Here is a 21,017-nt window from a genome sequence, read left to right as displayed (position 1 = left end):
ATATATATATATATATATATATATATATATATATATATATAATTTAAACATTATAGTAGAACAGTTTGATATGAAAATTTCCATAGATAAAACTAAAACAATAGCATTTTGTGGACAAACTCCAGTTAGAAGCAAAATGTTATTAATAATAAAATAATACAACAGATAAACACTTTCAGTTATCTTGGATGTGAAATATGAAGGAGAAAAAGAAAAAATTAAAAACTTCAAAATTTTTACAGATTATAGGCCTGATAAATAGAACACTCAACCCAAATATAGTACAAAAAGAAGCATGCTTGAAAATATACAATACTTTAGCAGTGGCCACATTATTATTATATGGCAGTGAAATTTGGGCAATAAACAAAGAATAAAAACAAGTGAAATGAATTTTATGAGAAGAACTGCAAAATACACATTATTAGATCAAAAAAGGAACGAAGACATTTTAAAAGAACTAAAAACAAAATCAATAGAAGAAAAACTAAACAATTATAAACCAAATGGTCAACACCCAATATCCTAAACAAATACTAAAATAAAATATAAGCCAATTGGAAAGAGAAGACAGGGTAGACCTCAAAAAAGGATATCGGATGGATAATGAGACAGAACAGACCAATATGGTGTATACCCGTAATTGGTATTATGAACTACTGAATACAAGCAGATGTATGAAAAACTATCCAGAATATGTTATTTAACAGTATAACCAAGTAAAAACAAAATCAATAGAAGAAAAACTAAACAATTATAAACCAAATGGTCAACACCCAATATCCTAAACAAATACTAAAATAAAATATAAGCCAATTGGAAAGAGAAGACAGGGTAGACCTCAAAAAAGGATATCGGATGGATAATGAGACAGAACAGACCAATATGGTGTATACCCGTAATTGGTATTATGAACTACTGAATACAAGCAGATGTATGAAAAACTATCCAGAATATGTTATTTAACAGTATAACCAAGTAAAATAATGTCATTGTGTTTGCATGCTTTCTTTTATTTCAATGAATACAATTCTGTCATCAATGCCATTTGTTCTCTTCCCTAATTTTCCTAAGATCTATCATATCTGTGGCATCTTTGATCAACTGCTTTATTTCTGACTCAGCTCCCAGATGGTAGTCTGATTAATTTCTCTCTTGTGTCATTATAAATTCATTCAACTGACTATTTGCTTATTCTGTTATCCATTTATGATATGCCACATTCATCCAAATTACCATAGTAAACATTACAGATGGAAACTGACAACAGAATAAGCAATAATGTGTAATCAGTTGAATAGAAATGAAATGTTTTACTCATTAAGTTCTTGAAAAGTTTTCCATGTTCCTGCCTATTTTCACAGTTTGGTCCTTTTATGGTATCTTTTACTGAATTTGTTTAGGGTATAACATCGTCTACATCTACATAAACTAAAGAGTTAATTTTGATATCTTCGATTTTGATGTCAGGTTTAATATCACTTTCCTTCGTAATGTGATTCATACAGATAACGAATAACAATGGAGAGAATATGCAATCTTGTCTTATGCCTGATTTTATATCAAATCATCTTCCTCTACTTACTTCAGTTCTAACTGCTGACCAACTTGACAACTTTCCATTTATGCCATATACACAGTGTGCCCATTAAGTAATGAGACAATTATTATACCAAAACAAAGAAATTTATTTAGAATTGTCAATTATACAGGTTCAAATCAATCTCTCTCAAACTCTATACATTTACATCTGTTGCACAGGTGTTCGAAGGCATGATGGAAGTCCTGAATTGGAACTTCCTTCAGTGGCTAGGTCACACTGCATTGGATGTCCGCAATGTTGCTGAAGTGCTCCCCCCCTTCCAAGGCATACTTCATCTTTGGGAAGTGAGAGCTAAATGTGGCAAATAGGGGGAGAGAGGGATGTTCGATGACACAGATTGACCTCAGGCAGCGCACAGTGCTTGGACACATTGCCGGACAACAGAAACCAATTGTTGTCGTAAACCAGTTCTTTCCTGACTTGTTGCATACAGTTGTACAGGCACTACATTACTCCTAAATAATACTGACCGTTTACTGTGGTGTCCTCAGGAACAAATTCACAGTGGATAATTCCAGAAGCATTGAGGGAAAGAAAAAGAAAAAAAACAATGACTATTGTCTTGGCACATGATTTTTGCAACCTGACTTTCTTCTGTCAGGAAAATGTTCCATGCCATTCCATGCTCTGGCATTTTGTTTCCAGATCAAATTGAAAACACCAACATTCATCACTGGTGATAATTCTTTGCAACAAATCACGATCTTGATCAATTGCATGCAACCCGGTACACGTTGTCAAACTTCTGACATACTCCACTCACATACTCTTACTTAAATGGGTGATGCACGCATGAAAACTGCTGCATCAACCGACTCAAACGTTGCACCTGCAATTACAACACACCCTAGCACAGTCAAAACTGTAAACATGTTTGTTACTTTTATTCAAAGGACTGTCCTGTAAAAAATCAATCTTATTACTTAACGGGCATACTGGTAATTGTAGTGTTTGGAACAGCTTTTGTTACATGCTCCCTCCCCGAGATCTGCAAAACTTACTTACAGATCCTTGTTATATTCCCAAAATTTCTTAACCATCTATCTTAAAGTGAAAAACTTATCCTGAAACCCTGAATTTGGCCTGAACCCAGCTAATAAATATATATTCTTCTCCACCCCAATTTTTTCTTAGCCTCTTCACAAGTATACTTGCATGGATCTTTCCTCAAACACTCAGTAGAGAAATGGGTACTATGAGGGCACTACTCCAATCATCTGTAATGTAATTTGATCTTCTGACCAGATTTTCTGAATTATGCAGTACAGACACTGTAAAACTTTTATACACAAGTACTTGGGTATTGCTGATTGAATAGCATCTACTCCAGCTACTTTTCTACACTGCAAGCTTTTAATGGCATTTTGTACTCCAAGTATGGATACGTACTCCTGATGGAATCCTTCTTCGATATTTTCTACCACTGTTCTGTTACTGCTTGTTTTCATTAAATAACTTTTCATTAAACCATTTGAAGTAATTACTCTACATGAATATCCTCATCCTAATTTTTTAGGTCACATTTTCCATCTTTCCTCCATTCCAAGCTTTTTTTCAATAGCCTCTAGAACATCACGTCACCTTTTTTGATTGTCATTCTCATCAGTTTTTCGAGACCTCTGTTTAGCTACTTTTACACATACTTTGTTACATTTGTCTCTATATATTCTCTTACTTGCAACAATTTACAATAACAAACAGGAAGCAATAATTTACTTGCTAGAACTTTCAATATACTTTCTTCTTTTCAACATTTTATTTCCAGACTGCCATCGAATCCCTAAGGTTTCATTCTTCTTTTCAGCGTTTTATTTTTTCTTAAATAATAATTGTATATTTCCCTGCATTTCACCTCTGAAAACTGCTAAACTTGGAATTTTTAAAACTTTCTTATGCACTTTTCTTTTCAATATGATATTTAATCCCATCTGGCCCAAAACTGAATTCACATTCAGTTTTACCTCCAACTTCAAATCTCCTATATATATATTCTTGTGCCATGAACCGGCATAAAGATGTTGCTATCAACAATGACACAGTCAATTATGCTTTTGTTTCTTGTGTATTCTCCTCATGTGAATCTGTGCACATCTTTATGGGAGAACATAGTGGTAGTAATGACTACACCACATCCTGAATAGGAATACGACAGGTACTTACTATCTCTAATCTTTTCCCAATTTTTCCCCAAACATTTCTATGTCTGGTATCATTTCCTACTCTTATCAGGAGCAAAGCATATTAGACATAACTTTAATGAACTTAGCACAAATAGTTCATACCAAAACTATCAGTGAAACAAATGAGCAATCTGAAGAGACAGAATACAAAGTAAATACAACAATCAGTTAACTAATAACAGCAAGTGTTGCATGCTAGAAAGATCATATTTTATATATATATATAATAAATCACTTCTGATATTTACATGTGATGAAAATCTGAGACTTCAGAGAGAGAGAGAGAGAGAGACAGTTGTTCTGATTTAAATTAGGCCATAACAGGGCTTCAGAACTTTCTTTGAAAAGATATTTTCATATTTAAAACTTCTTCTGTAAAGTTTTCTGTAAAGACTGAATTCACATTCAGGTAAAACTGAATGTGAATTCAGTTTTGGGCCAGATGGAATTAAATATCATATTGAAAAGAAAAGTGCATAAGAAAGTTTTAAAAATTCCAAGTTTAGCAGTTTTCAGAGGTGAAATGCAGGGAAATGCTTGGTTTGATCTATAAATTAAAGATGCCAAGAAATTATATTCTTGGTTTCACCCTTTATCCAAGTGTAAGCAAACAAAGTTTGTGCATGAAGTAACTTCACAACTAGGCTACTTGTATACAAAGGCTAATAACTGCACATCAATTGCCTTAGTATCACATAATGCAAGGCACATATCCTTACAGACATGCATATGCTATGCATTATGGGAAGGGCCACTACCCAGACCAGTTTAAACCTCTATTGAGGTTTCATCAGTGGGAGCTAGACCCAGAAAAGATACCAAGATTGAAGTAATGAAGAAGTCATAATTCCCATATACCAGTAGTCAAAAGGTGTCGCACCTTATTACTAAATTACTCTGGATTAGAGATAAATGGTGGAAGTTTTTTTTTCACTTGGTTATAATGTAAATTAAAGATGTCAAGAAATTATATTCTTGGTTTCAACCTTTATGCAAGTGAGACCTCAATAAAGGTTGAAGCTGGTCTGGGTAGTGGTCTTCCCATAATGCATAGCATTATAAATGACTGTAAGGATAAAAATCATATGCAAAACTTTTGATTTCTATTTTTTTTTTTTTTTCAGTTGAATCAAAATTATGACACAAATTAAGTTTTCATGAAAATCATGCTCAGCAATTTTTATATAATACTGAACATTTTTGTATTACCATCATTGTTACAAAATTTAACAATTATATATATATATATATATATATATATTTCAAAACAGGAGGAAGATACACTGGGTACATAAAATTTATCCCACATATCTACTTACTTACTCATTCACCCCCCCCCCTCACACACACACACTGTTCCTCTTTTCAAATGAGAGATGTTTGGACACATACACAGGAGGAAGAACAAGTGTTAGAAAGTATCTTCCTTTCAATCTGGGTTGGGGGGGGGGGCACCACACATCCCATTTTAGCTGTTGCCTTGCAGTATTAGAGATTCAAAAAAATTCTCTTCTGAGAGTCAGTTGAAAATCTGCAAATATTGTTTTGTCTAAGAATTTAGAAGTTATGTGGAGGAGAAAACAAAAAGTAACATACCACTTCAAGTCCTAACAAAAACATTCAGCAGAACTTCTCATGTCTAACCTACTAGCTATTCGTGTTATTCTTATTTTCTTCTATTATACAATGGGGCTTCAATATTACTGATTTGTCTAATTTTCTCTCTTTCTCAATGATTTTATGCAATTTTTATATCTTATGATCAGGACGAAAACTTCTATTTTCAAGGAGTGCTAGAATTTAAGTGAATTATGTTCAGAATGGATGTCTTCAGATGCCCAAGAAATTGAAACCTGTTTAAAATTGTTTAAGTGGAGAATTTTTAAATGCAAAAGTGTGCTCGAGAATATACTTTAACCTCAGCAAGGATGCAATTTTTGAGCTACTCAAGATAATTCAAGATTAGCAGTGAAAAGGTTAACCTGCTTCAATAAAAGTGGAATAATTTCAGAAAAAGATACCAATGAATACTGTGGTTGCAAAATACCTTACTTTATAACAGTATTACAAAGAAGTTTTTAAGGGAGGAAAAAAAGAGAGAGAGAGAGAAAGAGCATTTTTCTATTTTCTTTTAATGATAATTTCACCAATGATAGTTGGAAACCTACAGGACAGTAAATGTGTGGGTGGACTAAGTAAGATAAACTGAGGACCTTGCTCTGAAGACTAAGTCTGGTCATTTTTAATAATCATTTTGCTAACAATTCTATTTCCCATACTAATTTAACAATAAAGTACTTTTTTATCCCATAAATATCATACAGATAAACTATGTAATAACATGAAGAAGTTATACAGTATCCAATAATTTATTTATAATACTTTTATAACTTGGAATAAAACTCATATAAATGTATACAACAGAACATTGAAATTTATTCAGCATACTTACTAGGAAAAATATCTTCATTTAATTATTTTATTCAATAATATCATTAAATATTACTCATCATGCCAGAACTGTAATAAATTAATACAAGTTTTTTTAATGTGACATCACCTAGTAATTTTATATTAAGCAGCCAGAAAACTAATATTCAGAACATAACAAATAAATCAGAGTTATTGCATATCTAATTAAAAATAAAAATTGCAAAATGCAATCTCAAAACTTCTCATGTTTAAATTTTTAAAATATGTCAAATTAAATAAAGCAATTTTTTTTTTTTTAAATCTAATTTTTCACTAACTGACAAATAAAGTATAAAGATAGACAAATTTCTATCTTTATACTTTATCTTCAGCCGAAAAGACCTGATAGGTTACAATCCCATTATAATCTTTAATGGGATTATAATCTGGATCTTTCCAACCAAATGGCATAACTGCTACTGAATGTACTATAGAGGTGCTTCATTTATTCTTTATTTTAAATTAGTTAATTTACAAAATATAAAGAAGAAACTTTTTTTTAAACAAAAATTCCAGCATACATATTAAAAAATATATGGAGATCGAAATGAATAAAAGAAGCAAACCTGAGGCAACAGATATATTAACAAATCCAGTCTCTCGACACAAAATTGTGAAGTCCACATCAACATCTGGCTTTACAGGAACATTCATGAAATTTATGTTTGTGTAATGGCGATCTTCAGGTTTTGACATATTAAAAGTATACTGGAAATCTATAGATAAATTATCTGTACAAAATGAGAAATAAAAGAAGATAGCAACAATTAGTTGAGATCCCTATTTTGTACAAGTACTATCAATAGTTAACTGATTTTAGATGAAAATATTTTCATAGTACATTTTTCACAATTGATAGGAAATAGAAAAATGACATTGACTTTTTAATATAATCACATATCACAAATATATCTTGGCTTCAATTTTTTTACATTAACAGAGTAATTCAAATATGAGGTATCTGATGGTGTCAAATGAATTAATTTCTTCAAAACATCAATGCAAAAATGTATTGAAATATAAGAACATATTAAAAATACTAAATTATCACTAATGAAATTTTATTTCTTGTAGAATTTTTAGCTAAGATACATTTTCATTATTGATGTAAATGATAATCATAATGCTAAATACAGATATAGATCTTATGATGTATTCCAGTCTCATTTTCAATCTAAACCCTTTCTGAGATTTATCTGGCCATCTCTTCCCAATTGGTTAAAAATTCATATTTTCGAATTTAGGGACACAAAACACACATGTTGAAATGATTATTTTACTTATTAATAAAATGGAATTTTGTGTCCCTAAATTGTTTAAGATTTAAACTTCATTTAATTGGGCCAAATTATGCTATTCCTGATGTGTCTCAATTAAATGGAGTCCATTGTACATGGTGGCCCAAAAGTCATGGACCAATCCATAGAAAGGACACATCTCCCATCTTTGTGAAGCCAAAAATGGAAGGCATTTATGTGATGTGTTTTATACTAACTAATAATAATAATAATAAAATTTGGTGATGTTAGAAACTCATGCAGTTGCTTCACAAAGACCAGGCCCTTTCTATGGCATATTCCATGACTTATGGGCCACCCTGTATACCATTTTCTAGGTATGATATAAATTTTTCCAAGTGTAAATGATTAGGTTACAAAGCGGCTATAAAGAGAGCAAAGCTGAATAGAAATTTTCAAATTACATGTTCAACAATAAAACTTATACCATTACAGATAAAAAGCCAAGTGTGAAATACCAATATCAACTGAGTCCATTTGGAATTAAATACAGTAGTTCCCCTGCTTTTCACTATCTTGCTCTGTTGCCCCTTTCAAATATAACCATGATCCTTATACTCACCAAGTGGTTCACTCTTTCACCGACCTTCAAGTGCTTCTTATCTAGGATCAGAATATGTGAAGATAAGCTTTTATTCAATTTTACTATACTTTTGTATATATATATATATCCTAGTGTTATTTAACTTTTGCATTTGCAAGTTATCTAGTGTTATTTATGTTTTTTGGTAGCCAAAATGCATTTCCAAGCTAAATAAAAGGCTGGGTTCTGCATTTTGCTGGTGCTGTGGTCCCTAACTTGGCAAATAAGGGGGGGGAGGGATGCTGAATGTAGAGATGTTGATTAACTCTTTTTGTCTTTGTTTTCTAATAGATTGCAACAGTATTTTACACTCAGTTCTTCAAACTGTAAAATCACATCATGAAGTTCATGTAACCAAATTGTTTACAATGATGAGACTTGGCCAAAATATAGTATTGATTCACCTGTGGACCTGTTTTAACATTTCTTCTCCCTTCATATTCCAGGTAACCTTCTTCTTATCATGGATTTTAGTGCAAATAGCTTGTTCTGATCTCATACCACCACCTTCTTTGTCTTCCAATTCTTCTTTTTCTTTTATATCTGTATAGTATTTTTGGTAGTCTGCTATTGTCTATTTGATTTAGATGTTCTAACGATTTTTGTTTATTTATTTATATAGTTGTTAATTGATTTTATATTCAAGAATTGTAAAATTTCTTCATTTGTTTTATGGTCCCACATGGTATATATCCAGCCGTTTTTCTGAGAAATTTCATTTATGGTATTTGAATCAGTTGTTCATTCTTTTATATGCCCATGTTTTACTTACATATAATAGTTGGTTTAAAAAGAATTTTATGTAGTCTGCTTCTGGTGTGTTTTTGTATCACAGATGGCTTAAATATATTATTTATTATGCCATTTACTTTAACAAAATTTGAGATTTTAATGTCTATCTTGTTCATCTTCATAATAAGGCACATCCCAGGTAGCTGAAAGTATTTCATTGTTCTAATATTTTATTATCTATCACTATTTTACTTCTTAATGGGTTTTCTCCTTTGAAAGCCATTATTTTTGTCGTTTACTTTTGATATTTACATATTATATTGTTCTGAAATTTCATTTAATGGTTTTATTCATCTCTGTAGATCATCTTCTGATGGAGTTAATACAATTTCATCATCTGCAAATAACAGTGTATATCTATCTTTATTTGTAGTTTATTTGTATATCAAATGGATTATTCTGTTTTCAGATATAATTTTACACACACACACACACATACACATACACACACACACACACTATTATATCAGGTTTCATATTAAACCTGATATCAAAATTGCAGATATTAATCTCAGCTCTTTACCTTGTGCAGATAATGTTATACTCCTAATCAACATTAAAAAGACAATGAAAATAGGCAGAAACATTGAAAACATCAACTGAATCTTGAATGGAGAACCTAAAGAATAAGTAAAACATTTGCTATTTAGGCACAATTTTTAGTGAAGATGGGAAATTAAATCTGGAAATAGACAGCAGAATTAGCAAAGCTAGTATGGTAGGAAGTCAACAGAATATAGTTATATGGAATAATAGAGAGATTAGTCGAAACACTAAACTAGCTGGCAGTCTTGTTCAAATCAGTTTTAACTGATGAATTTGGGAGCTTAGTTAGAAATACAATTCTTGATCAAAGACTGGAGACCACAGATATGAGATTCCTGAGAAAGATTAGAGGACTGAACAGATGGCATCAATGGCAGTATCATATTAAAATTGAGGATATTAGGAAAGAACTTGGCATTATTAGCACACAGGAATGTGTTAGCAGGACTAATCTGAAGTGGTATGCCCATTTAAACAGAATGGGAGAGGATAAACAAGTATTCTTTGCCAGGATGGTAGGAAAATGACCCAGAGGAAGACCAAGATATAGTTGGGCTGATATAGTAAAAAGTGCCTGAGAAGACAGAAATAAAAGATCTGATAATATTGGAATATTGATAGATAATAGGCTAATCTGGAGGAAAATTGTCGACAGGAAGTTAGTGATGATGATGATGTAATTTTTCATATGGTACTATCATAAGTTCATGTACACTCCTTGAAGGGATGTCAGGAATTTGATGATATTTATTTAGTAAACAGTAGAAGTTATAGGGTACATCATTGATATGTGTTTTCTTTTCATTCTGATATTTGTTCTAATTTGACTACTATTTTATTTCCTGTGTATATTTATTGAATAGACTATAAAAACTGGTTTGGTATATTTAGATAAGTTAATATTTTAAATAATTTTTGTCTATTAATTTTATTAAAGGTTTTTTCATAATCAATGAAGTCACGTATTTCATTTTGAAATTCTTTTTAATTAATTATTTTAGAGTAAAAATTGAGTCTATGTAAAATTGGCCTATTTCGAATCCATTCTTTTCTAGTAGTTTGTCCTCTACAATACTGTTTAGTTTAGTTTCTCTTTTAATATCCCTGCAATATTTTGTAACCTTCATTTGCCAGCTTAATTCCCCTTTGTTATTGCAGTCATCTTTATTTCCCTTTTTATAAATTGGAATTACCAGTGCTTTTTTCTGAAAGTTTGGGGTTTTTTACAGAAATCTAGACCACAGAATTTCAGGGGTCTTTCATTAATTTTCTTCACAGTTCTATGTGTATGTCTTCTCTTGGTGTTTTCCTATTTTTCATCTTATTGTATTTTTTAGTTTTCTGACATATTTTCTGTTAGATCATTTTTTATTGTATAAAATTTTACTTCTTTATTATGACGAGTCCACAGATTTTGAAAATAAGTTACCCATTTTTCTAAATCTATTGTTTGTATTTTTACCTTTGTTTGTGTATTTTATTATTTTATAGGTTTTTGGTTGTGGATTAGATATATCCTTTACTAGTTCTGTTACAAAATGGTTCCATTTCTATGATATTTCCATACTTCTTGCATGTTTTGCACTGTTTCTTTTGTATCCTACCTTTTGCTTCTACAGTCTTGAAATTTAGCCATTTCTGGTAACTTGCTCTGCCCATTTCTTTGTTCCAGTTTCATAGTCTTCTTTTTCTAGCTTTCTGTTACTGATTTTTGTTTTGTTCAGGATTTGTTTCAGATTTTCTCATTCCTCTTCTATTCATTTGATTCATGTATTGCTTCTGTTTTTAAATAAGTGCATTTCTGATGTTGATTTCTCATATTCTAAGTAACCAAATATGTGAATCTGTCAGATGGTCTCATTGATGTCATATGCAATGACAACTATGCTTTATTGCTTGACAATCTGCTCATTATTAAGAGAGACTTCCAGGAGTCAGGGTGATTCATCAAGTGAGGTCAAATATCACCCATACCAGCTGTCCCTTGACATCTAAGTCCCTTAGATGTCAAGGGATGTAACAACATCTTAAGGGCCAGCCGTTGTGGAAGAGATTGGAGCCTCACCACGTATTTATCCATAGTCAACCATGAAACACACCATGTCACAATATGAAGTTAGAGATGTGGTTGAGACCTCTGAAACTATGAACTCTTATAGCTACAGGGAAGAAGAGCCTGAAAGCGGAAATTGTAAGACAAGAACTACTAAGGTAGTGTATGAAGATGATATCCCAAACCCTACAGGGAGGATATTCTCAGATGTCCCTCATCTGAAAACCAGGAGCAATCTCTTGAAAATAGTAACATGGAATGTCAGGACACTGTGAGGCAGGCAAATCAGACAACTTAATCCAGGAATTAGAAGTGATGAAGGCTGATATTGCAGGTATCAGTGAAGTGGGGTAGACAGATACAGGCATAATAAGAACAAAAAAATCACACTATAATCTACTCTGGCAGTGATTTACATCTTAATGGAGTAGTACTTGTCCTAAGTAATAGAATTATAAAATCTCTACATGGATATTGGCCCATAAATGACAGAATCATAACAGCCAAAATAACTGCACAACCATTCAATATGTATATTATCCAAGCATATGCTCCAACCCAAGATTATCCAGATGAAGAGATGGAAAAATTTTATGAAGACATCCAAACTGCAATCTCTAGTGATAAATCAGATGATATTATTATAATGATGGGAGACCTAAATGCAAAAGTGGGTTCAGAAAAAATCTCATTTTGCAGGGGAAACCAAGGGCTTGGAATCAGAAATGAAAGAGGTGAAAGATTAATTCAATTTTGTGAAACCAATGACCCAATAATTGTCAACACACTATTTAAACATCCTCCCAGAAGACTATATACATGGAAAAGCCCTGGGGACATCTATAGAAACCAAACTGACTATATAATAATAAGTAAAAGATTCCAAGCCATTGTTATTATTGAAGACGACGAAAGAGAACTACAAAAAACACTGAACTGCTAAATGAGGAAGGGAAGAGATTTGGACTTGTTATGAACTTGGAAAAAACAAAGACAATGGTATTTGATGAGAAGAACATGAAACAAAAGATACAAGTGGATGGAATTGATATAGAAAATGTAGAACAATTCATATATTTGGAAAGTAAAATGACATATGATTTGGACTGTAAAAAGAAATAAAGATCAGGATTGCAAAGGGAAGAACAAATCTGAAGGCCATGAATAACATCTGGAAAAGTAAAGTGATCAGCCTGCAAACAAAACTAAAAGTACTGGAAACATGCATCTTTAGCAGTGTACTGTATGGATCTGAAACATGGGTAATAAATAAGGAATCAAGAAAAATAATTTTGCCATTTGAAAGAACTTGTTACAGGAAGATTCTAAGAATAGGATTGGTACAGAAAAATCACAAATGAAGATCTATCGGAAAATACAACCAAAAGAGAATCTAAATGCAGATTATAAAATGGAAGCTGCAATTATTTGGACACATCTGTAGAATGAGTGAGGACCAGAAGATAAAGACATTTATGTTTGGTATTTTGGATGGTTTAAACAGAAGAGGTAGACCATACAGAGAGTGGATAGATGATATAAAGGGATGGTGTGGAATGGGTGTACAGAAACCATGACACTGTGCATTAGACAAAAAAAGGTGGAAGAAGATATGAAGGAGGCATTGGACACCAACAGGCAGTGAGCCCATGGTTCTTGATGATGATGATGATGAAAAGATCCCAAAATGCAATAACACAAATAAAAACATCCTGGAGCAGACATAGGATCAGACCACAAAGAAATAATATTTTCGAACAGACAGATTTAGGACCATCCATTTTACTTTGTGAAGTTGAAAACACCGTCAGAAAACTAAAACCACATAAAGCTGCAGGAATAGATAATATCTTGGCAGAATGGTTGAGGGCTCTTGATGAAGGAGAACTGAAATTTCTAACAAAATTATTCAACAAGATATGAGACTGGATTTCTTCTTCAAGGAAAATGTAGGTACAAGAGAAGGTATTTTCAATGTCAGAACCATCATAGATATCTAGAAAAACAAAAAGATGTGTACCTCAGCTTCATAGATTACAAGAATACATTCAACAATGTTCAACATAAGCAATTGATTGAAATCCTTTCAAAAATAGGCATGGACGGAAAAGACATTAGGCTAATAACTAATCTTTACCGGGAACAGACTGCATCTTTGAGAATAAATAGCGAGACCTCAGAAGAATACCCAGTTCAGAAAGGTGTGAGACAAGGCTGTGTCTTGTCTCTGATTCTCTTTAATCTGCACAGAAGAAATATTTAATAAAATTAGTAACCTCAAAGGAATCACTGAAGGGGGACAGCAATATTAATAACCTAAGATATGTAGATGACACAGTTCTTCTAGCTGAAGAGAAATGTGACCTCAAGATTCTTATAGATGAAACCCTCAAGTACAGCGAACAGTATGCCCTCAGTTTCAACTTTAAAAAGACAAAAATCATGATAATTTCAGGAGAAAAGGAAATAAATTAGAACAGATGCAAACATACATATACCTCAAACACTTGATCACAGAGAATGGCAAGACAGAAGATGAAATTAGAAAAAGGATTGAAATTGCAAGGTCAACTTTCAACAATATGAAAAATCTACTGACATCTAGAGAATTCCCTCAGTTTGTCCTCAGTTTCAACTTTAAAAAGACAAAAATCATGATAATTTCAAGAGAAAAGGAAATAAATTAGAACAGATGCAAACATACATATACCTCGAACACTTGATCACAGAGAATGGCAAGTCAGAAGATGAAATTAGAAAAAGGATTGAAATTGCAAGGTCAACTTTCAACAATATGAAAAATCTACTGACATCTAGAGAATCACATCTGAAAACAAGACTAAGAATCTCCAAATGTTTCTTATGGTCTACATTATTATATGAAGTAGAGACATGGACATTCCAATCTGAGTGTGAAAAAACTAGAGGCCTTTGAAATGTGGACGCTGCGAAGAATTATGAGGATATCATGGAAAAACAAAAAAAACGAATGAAGAGGTACTAAAGATGATAGGCATAAACAGGAGCTCGATAAAAGAAATTAAAAAGAGAAAAGTCAGCTATTTTGGACATATTCTCAGACACAACTGCCTACAAAGGACACTTCTTGAAGGAACTTGGAGGGAGAGAGAAGGAGAGGAAGACAAAGACTGGAGTGAATGAAAAATATAGAAGACTGGACCTATCTCTCATATGAGGAATGCAGCAGAGAGGAGCAGAATAGGACATGGTGGAGACACATGGTAGTCGATGTCCTGGAGGGAGAAGATACCTGACAGGACAGCATCTGCAGTCCACAATCCCACCATGAGACTAGACCTGCAAACAATAATCCAAAGTGAAGCTATATCAAGGCCTTGTAAAAAGGCAAAAATGACTTCCTTACATGTCAAGGTTTATTTCAGCATTGCAGTTATCCTCTCAGTTATATTTCCAATCTTTGCTATATAGCCTTGAATTTCAACTTCCTATCTACTAAGACTCTAGTATCCCTAGCCTGATTGGCTTCTTCTAGCATAAGCTTGCCAATATAACTTTACATTTACTAACATTGAACTGGCAGCCATTTTCACATGCCACAATTCCAGCTTATTGAAATTATTCTGCAAATATTGTATGCATGTACATTCCTGATTACCTTGTCTATCTCTATATCATCAGCAAATAGCAGTATGTTTCCTGTTAAAACTTTCTCAATGTTATTAATGTAAAGAATAACAATGGATGAAAGACTGATCTCTAGGGTACCCCACTGGTCACCTCAAATCCCACAGACCCATACACACCACTTTTTGATATTTGCAAGTTCATTCATTTTCTTATCCATGCTAATATTTCATAATCCAATCCCATATTCTACAATTCATGCAACAACAGTCTTCATGTTGTATCCTGTCAATAGTCTTAGCATAGTCCAAAAGTATGCTGGTGTATCCATTCCCACTGTGTGACTCAAACATCACTATAAAATGTGAGCAGGTTGCTCTAACATGATCTTCCCCTAGTAAACCCATATGCAATGATAAGCATTCTTGTGCATCTTTGATGTTAAGTCCCCAATCTAAAATAACATTCCAATCCCATTCTATCACCTTCCAGCAGATGATAAAATCATCTGCTAAAAACAGAAGCTAATTCATATCTCTTTGAAGAAAGTCATATTAGAATTGCTCTTCAAAGCTTTAACTTTGAATCTGGAATGTTGGGGAAAATTTCGAAGAAGAATTAAAAGAATTCTCCAACAGTGTGTGTAAAGTGCAACACCATAATGTTGTTCAGTAACCAAGTAATATGACCAGTGAAAGTGACCCATTCTGATGCTTGATATTTGATGACAGGCAATTTAAGTTAATTTTAACTCATCATTTGCAATTTGTTTATTAGTATGCATTAATTTGAACAAATTAATCACAAAAAGTAAAGAAGGAAATAAATAAAAATCCATATACAATGACAACCATTCTTGTACATCTTTGAAGCTAAGCCCCCAATCCAAAATACAATTCCAATCCCATTCTATCTCCTTCCAACTGATGGAAAGGGATAGAACAAAAAATGGTGCTTGTTAAGGGTCCTTGATAAACTAAAGGATGAAAAATTACTCATACTCAAAGGAAGGTTGATTCGGTGCCAGAGCTCCCCACCTGTCATGGATATATACACATAGTTGCTCACCCTATTAAGCAATGACTGCACTCAGAGGTGAAGCACCAGGACTATAACTGATGCTATATTGGCACTACAGCAAGCCTTGGGTCCTGTGTCCCCAAGACCACAGGAAAGAAGGCCTACCTTCAACACCCTTGACACTTGAAGGCAAGTCCACCAGCCAATTAATGCTATAAAGGACTTCTCGCCTTTCCAAAACAATGCAAAACTACCAGGCCCCCCCCCCCCCCCCCCCCCCCTTCCTTCTTTCCACACGTTGCACTGCATGGTAAACATAGCAGTAGCGAGGCACTGGATTCCAGCAACGATGGTCTGGAAGACCAGATAGTAAAAAAAAAGACAGGAGAAGTAAAGCAAAGAATACAGAAAGAAGAGAAAATTTTCCTATTCTCATATTAATCTGCTTAATAAAATAAGAGGATATACATTCCTACTATTCAACCATATGTTGCACTGTATGGCAAACATGGCAATGAATTCCAACGATGATAGGTTGGAGGACAGGATAGTAAAAGACTCAGGAGAAGTAAAGCAAAGAATATGGAAAGAAGAGAATAGAAAAAGAATAAAGGTGAAAAGGGCAGTACCATTACTGGGAGGTCCACGCCGTTAGCCTAGTGGCTGTGTGCTTCGCAACCATATGACTGGGGAAGGAGTGTCCCCAGTTTGATTCCTGTCGAAGACGAGAGGAATTTGAGGATCTTCCTCAGCAATAGCCAAGTTAGCCAGTCTTGGGCGCGGCAGTAGGGTGTTTTCCGCCAGTTTTTCATGGTGAAAAATACCCTAGGCGTTTTTCATCCCACAAGCAGGCAAATTGGCCCCGTGAACACACACACACACACACAGATCTACAGTCATAAATACTTAACCCCCCATGAGGAGGCTCAACTTGCCCCAATAAGGACGGGGGAGAAAAAGGGAGGAAACTCCATATGAATAAATAAATAAATCACCGGGAGGGTCCCTGACATGAAGCAGCTCTGACAGAGCCCCCACTCTCACTATGCAACACCCGCTCTTGTTCATTAGTTATGAGAAATTATCAATATGAACAGCACTAGTTGCATAAGGAGTCTGAGCTAATTTTTCTATGAATTGTCTTGGAATGAAAACTGAGTGCAAATCAAAGCAACCAAGTGGTAAAGTTGGTTCAGGCATTGCAGTACTCTCTCTCTGTCTCCCTGTGTAAGTTGCTTTCGCTTGCTCTGTCATACATATTCAGCAAATTTATTTGTAAAATTTCATCTGCAGATAAGCCGATCTGTAAAAAAATGTATGTGAAACAAAACTATATATATTTTTTATCTGATGATCATTTTAATGCACAAGCAAATATGTGATCTATAATTATTTTGGAAAATTTGACATGTACACAATCAAGTAAGATATGAGGGTGAACTGGAAAGTTCTGATTGTCACCATGAAGGAATTGACAAGCCTGACATGGCTTTTTATATATCCTAAAAGAGAAAGAAGAAATTATTACAATTTGATGAAATATGAGGTTAAAAGGTTTTAAGATATGTTCTTTCTTGTGGTTATATCAGTTCCTCTATTTAATAAAATTTTTATTCTAGGTATTTATCAGAACTCTTCAGCAAATCTCGTTATTTTGTATTGTAAATTAAAATTAATCATTTGAAATGTATTTATAACCTAAGTGTAAAAAAAGACTCACAGAAGCAGGAACCCCCTTCTTCTTCTGGATTTCCAATATAATGATTAGATTCATCACATCTAAAATAAATGATTTATAAAGTTAATATCTTGATAATTTTATTTTTTCAACCAATGACTTTAATTCAATAATAAAATGAGACTGGGATATATTAGCCGAAGAATTTAATAACACATTTACCTAACTAGTCTTGCCAACTTGACTGCTGGCTTCGTCTGGGCATACATAAGGTGATAAAAAACAACTTAAAACAGGTCAAGAAAGAAACATAAATGAGTACTAAATGTTATAGAAATTCAAAAGATGCGTCACATCAAATGCATGGACCGTGTGTGATGTCAGACATTGTTATGCAAGGGCATTCTGTAATTTGCAGCGAAGTTGAATTCTGGTGTGCTAAGTGATCTTATGAGGGTCTTCCAGAGGTTATCCCTTGGAACCTATTGAGGCAGCCTTTTGAATAGATTATCACAGTAGCTTCTTTGAAGTTTTGATTACGAAAGTCTTCCTCTAAATATGGCATAGAACCTTTGTCCCATTCGATGTTGTGATTGGTATTGAGAAATGAAGGGCTAACCTGGAATTATCTTTTCTGCTCCTCTCCGATGTGTTCTTTTTTTCTTATTTCCAAGCTTCTGGAAGTTTGTCCTACATAATTTAAACCACATGAACAAGGGATGTTGTAAACACCAGGATGCTTGAAGAAAGCATTGTCATCCTTTGGCGATCTTAACAAATTGTGGACTGTCTTAATTGGTCTGAAAGTTACTCTTATTTCATATGGTTTCAGAAGAGTTGCAATCTTCTGTGAAACTATCCTAGCATAAGGAATGGCAATGGAAGATTTGTATAGAGTTTCTTTGAGTTGCTGTTGGGAGGTGTTGGAGAAAAGTATTTTTTGAATTAAATTTTTTGGATACCCGTTGTCTTTCAGGGTTTCTGATATGTGAGTTAATTCATCCTTGAGAGCTTTCTCTTCTGTTATGATACGAGTAGTTTTGTTTTTGAGCATATGTATGATACTCAACTTTTGAGATATATGGTGTGAAGAAGAATAGTGCAGATACCGGCCAGTGTGAGTCGGTTTATGGTAAACCGTTAGGTTAATATGTCCATCCACTTACTTTGTAATTAAGGTGTCTAAAAACTGTAATTCTCTATCTCTCTCAATTTCTAAGGTGAACTTTATTTTTTGATGGAAAGAGTTTATCTTAGTTAAGAAATCCAAAAAAGTGCTGCTTCTGTGTTTCTCCATATGATGAAAATGTCGTCGACATATCTCCACTAAACCACTGGTTTTGGGTTTTCTAGTTTCTACATAAATAGGTCTGCACAAAGCAGGGGGGGGGGGAAGGTTATAGATGGCTACCCATAGCAAGACCGGCTAATTGTTTGTATATCGTTCCATTCCTTTTGAAGAAATTTGAATTTAGACAATGTCTGAAAAAAAGAAGTAACATCTTGAGGATATAGTTTGTCCAAAATGTTGATGACTTCATCTACTGGGACACTGGTGAACAAGGACACATCTAGGTTGGCGAGAATGTCTGTCTCCGAGATTGAGATACTTTTCAGCTTTTCAATGAAATGTTGCATATTTTATATATACATCAGAATTACGAATATGTGCCTTCAGGAAACGGGCAAAGTTTTGACAATAAGTAGGTGGGAGAGTTTATTCCATCCACTATAGGACGTAGAGGTATTCCAGTTTTGCGACCTATAGGAGAACCATGTAGTCGTGGTGTCAGTGGATGTAACGACTTTAATTTCCATTTTAGGTCTGTTGGTCAACTGTCCATATTGCGTAAAATGTTATTTGTTTCATTATAGTTCATCCATGTGGGGTCCAAATCTAATACGCTGTAAGTGGATATATCCGAGAGTAACTCCACGATCTTTGTCATGTAATCTTTGGTGTTTAAGATGACCATTGAGTTTCCTTTGTCCATCTTCAGAATGATAATTTGTTTGTTTTTCTTCAAATTGGACAGAGCTCTTTTTTTTTTTTTTTTTTTAGAGGTGTGATATTGATTATACATGACAAAGATCATGGAGTTACTCTCAGACACATTCACTTACAGTGTATTAGATTCGGACCCCATATGGATGAACCCATAATGAAACAAATAACCTTTATGCAACATGGACAGCTGGCCAATAGACCTAAAACAGAAATTAAAGTCATTACATCCACTGACACCATGACTATATGACTCTCCTAAAGTTCACAAAACTGGAATACCTCTACGTCCTATAGTGCAGTGCTTCCGAAACTTCTGGATATCAGCGCCCCTTTGGAAAAATTAAAATATTTCACCTCCCCCCCTCGAAAAAAATCGTAATATAGACATATATTATTATACAGGGTGTTTCAAAACGCATGTCCCGATGCTGCAGGACTGGCTACTTCCACAGCTGAATGAAGAATCTGAAGATTACATTTTTCAGCAAGACTGAGCACCGACACATTGGAACTTCCAAGTTTGTCAGTTTCTAAATGAAACATTGCCTCAGTGTTGGATTGGATGCATTGGACCCCACGATAAATAAATATAATTATTTGAAATTGGGTCATTCTCTTTGAAACACCCTGTAATATTCATTGTATTTATATTCAATACGAAACATACACAGCGAATATTGCAAAAATTACATTTTTATCATCTTACATACACATTTGACATGACACATTATCTCATATTTTTATATAGATAGATATACTGTTATTGTACATTTGCAATACAAGCACATGAAATGTAAAACGATTAGTATTAAAGAAAGAATTAAAAATAACATAAAAGAAGTTTAATAATAATTTAATGTGATGGACGTGTTTCAATACTGTTACTCCAATATCAGGTGAAATATTTGAAACTGCAATTCTTAGATTTCTGATTTGAAATAAAACATATGAATAAGCATATATTTACTAATATTCATTAAGCACTGAAATACCCAAGAAGCAAAATTTGTGAACCAAGACCAATGTGTGATTTTTCCCCATTAAAATATAAAAAATAACAAAAAAATAAATAATAAAAATGAAATACGCTTCTTTTAAAAGGAAAAAAAAAAACTACTTAGTCTTAAAACATTTTCAATTTGTTTTCATTATTTCATAGCCCCCTCAACAAAACCTAC

General features: G+C 33.4%; 1 protein-coding gene across 1 annotated transcript in view; it reads right to left on the bottom strand.

Moving 5' to 3' along the window:
• The window catches only part of LOC150107312 (attractin-like protein 1), a 447,772-nt gene that overhangs the window by 87,856 nt on the left and 338,899 nt on the right, over positions 1-21,017 (bottom strand). The window contains exons 17-18 of the mRNA XM_090391786.1: positions 17,874-17,932; positions 6,822-6,986 (exon numbers count right to left, since the gene is read on the bottom strand). Of these exons, the coding sequence (XP_090247912.1) occupies positions 6,822-6,986; positions 17,874-17,932 (224 nt within the window). The remainder of the gene's footprint in view (positions 1-6,821; positions 6,987-17,873; positions 17,933-21,017) is intronic.

This window comes from Typopeltis vanoorti, chromosome 4, assembly GCF_054136105.1.
Source record: "Typopeltis vanoorti isolate ZY-2024b chromosome 4, IOZ_Tvanoo_1.0, whole genome shotgun sequence".
Classification (NCBI taxonomy): domain Eukaryota; kingdom Metazoa; phylum Arthropoda; class Arachnida; order Uropygi; family Thelyphonidae; genus Typopeltis; species Typopeltis vanoorti.
Note: the sequence above shows the minus strand (reverse complement) of the source record. Positions and strands in the feature narration are given on the sequence as shown.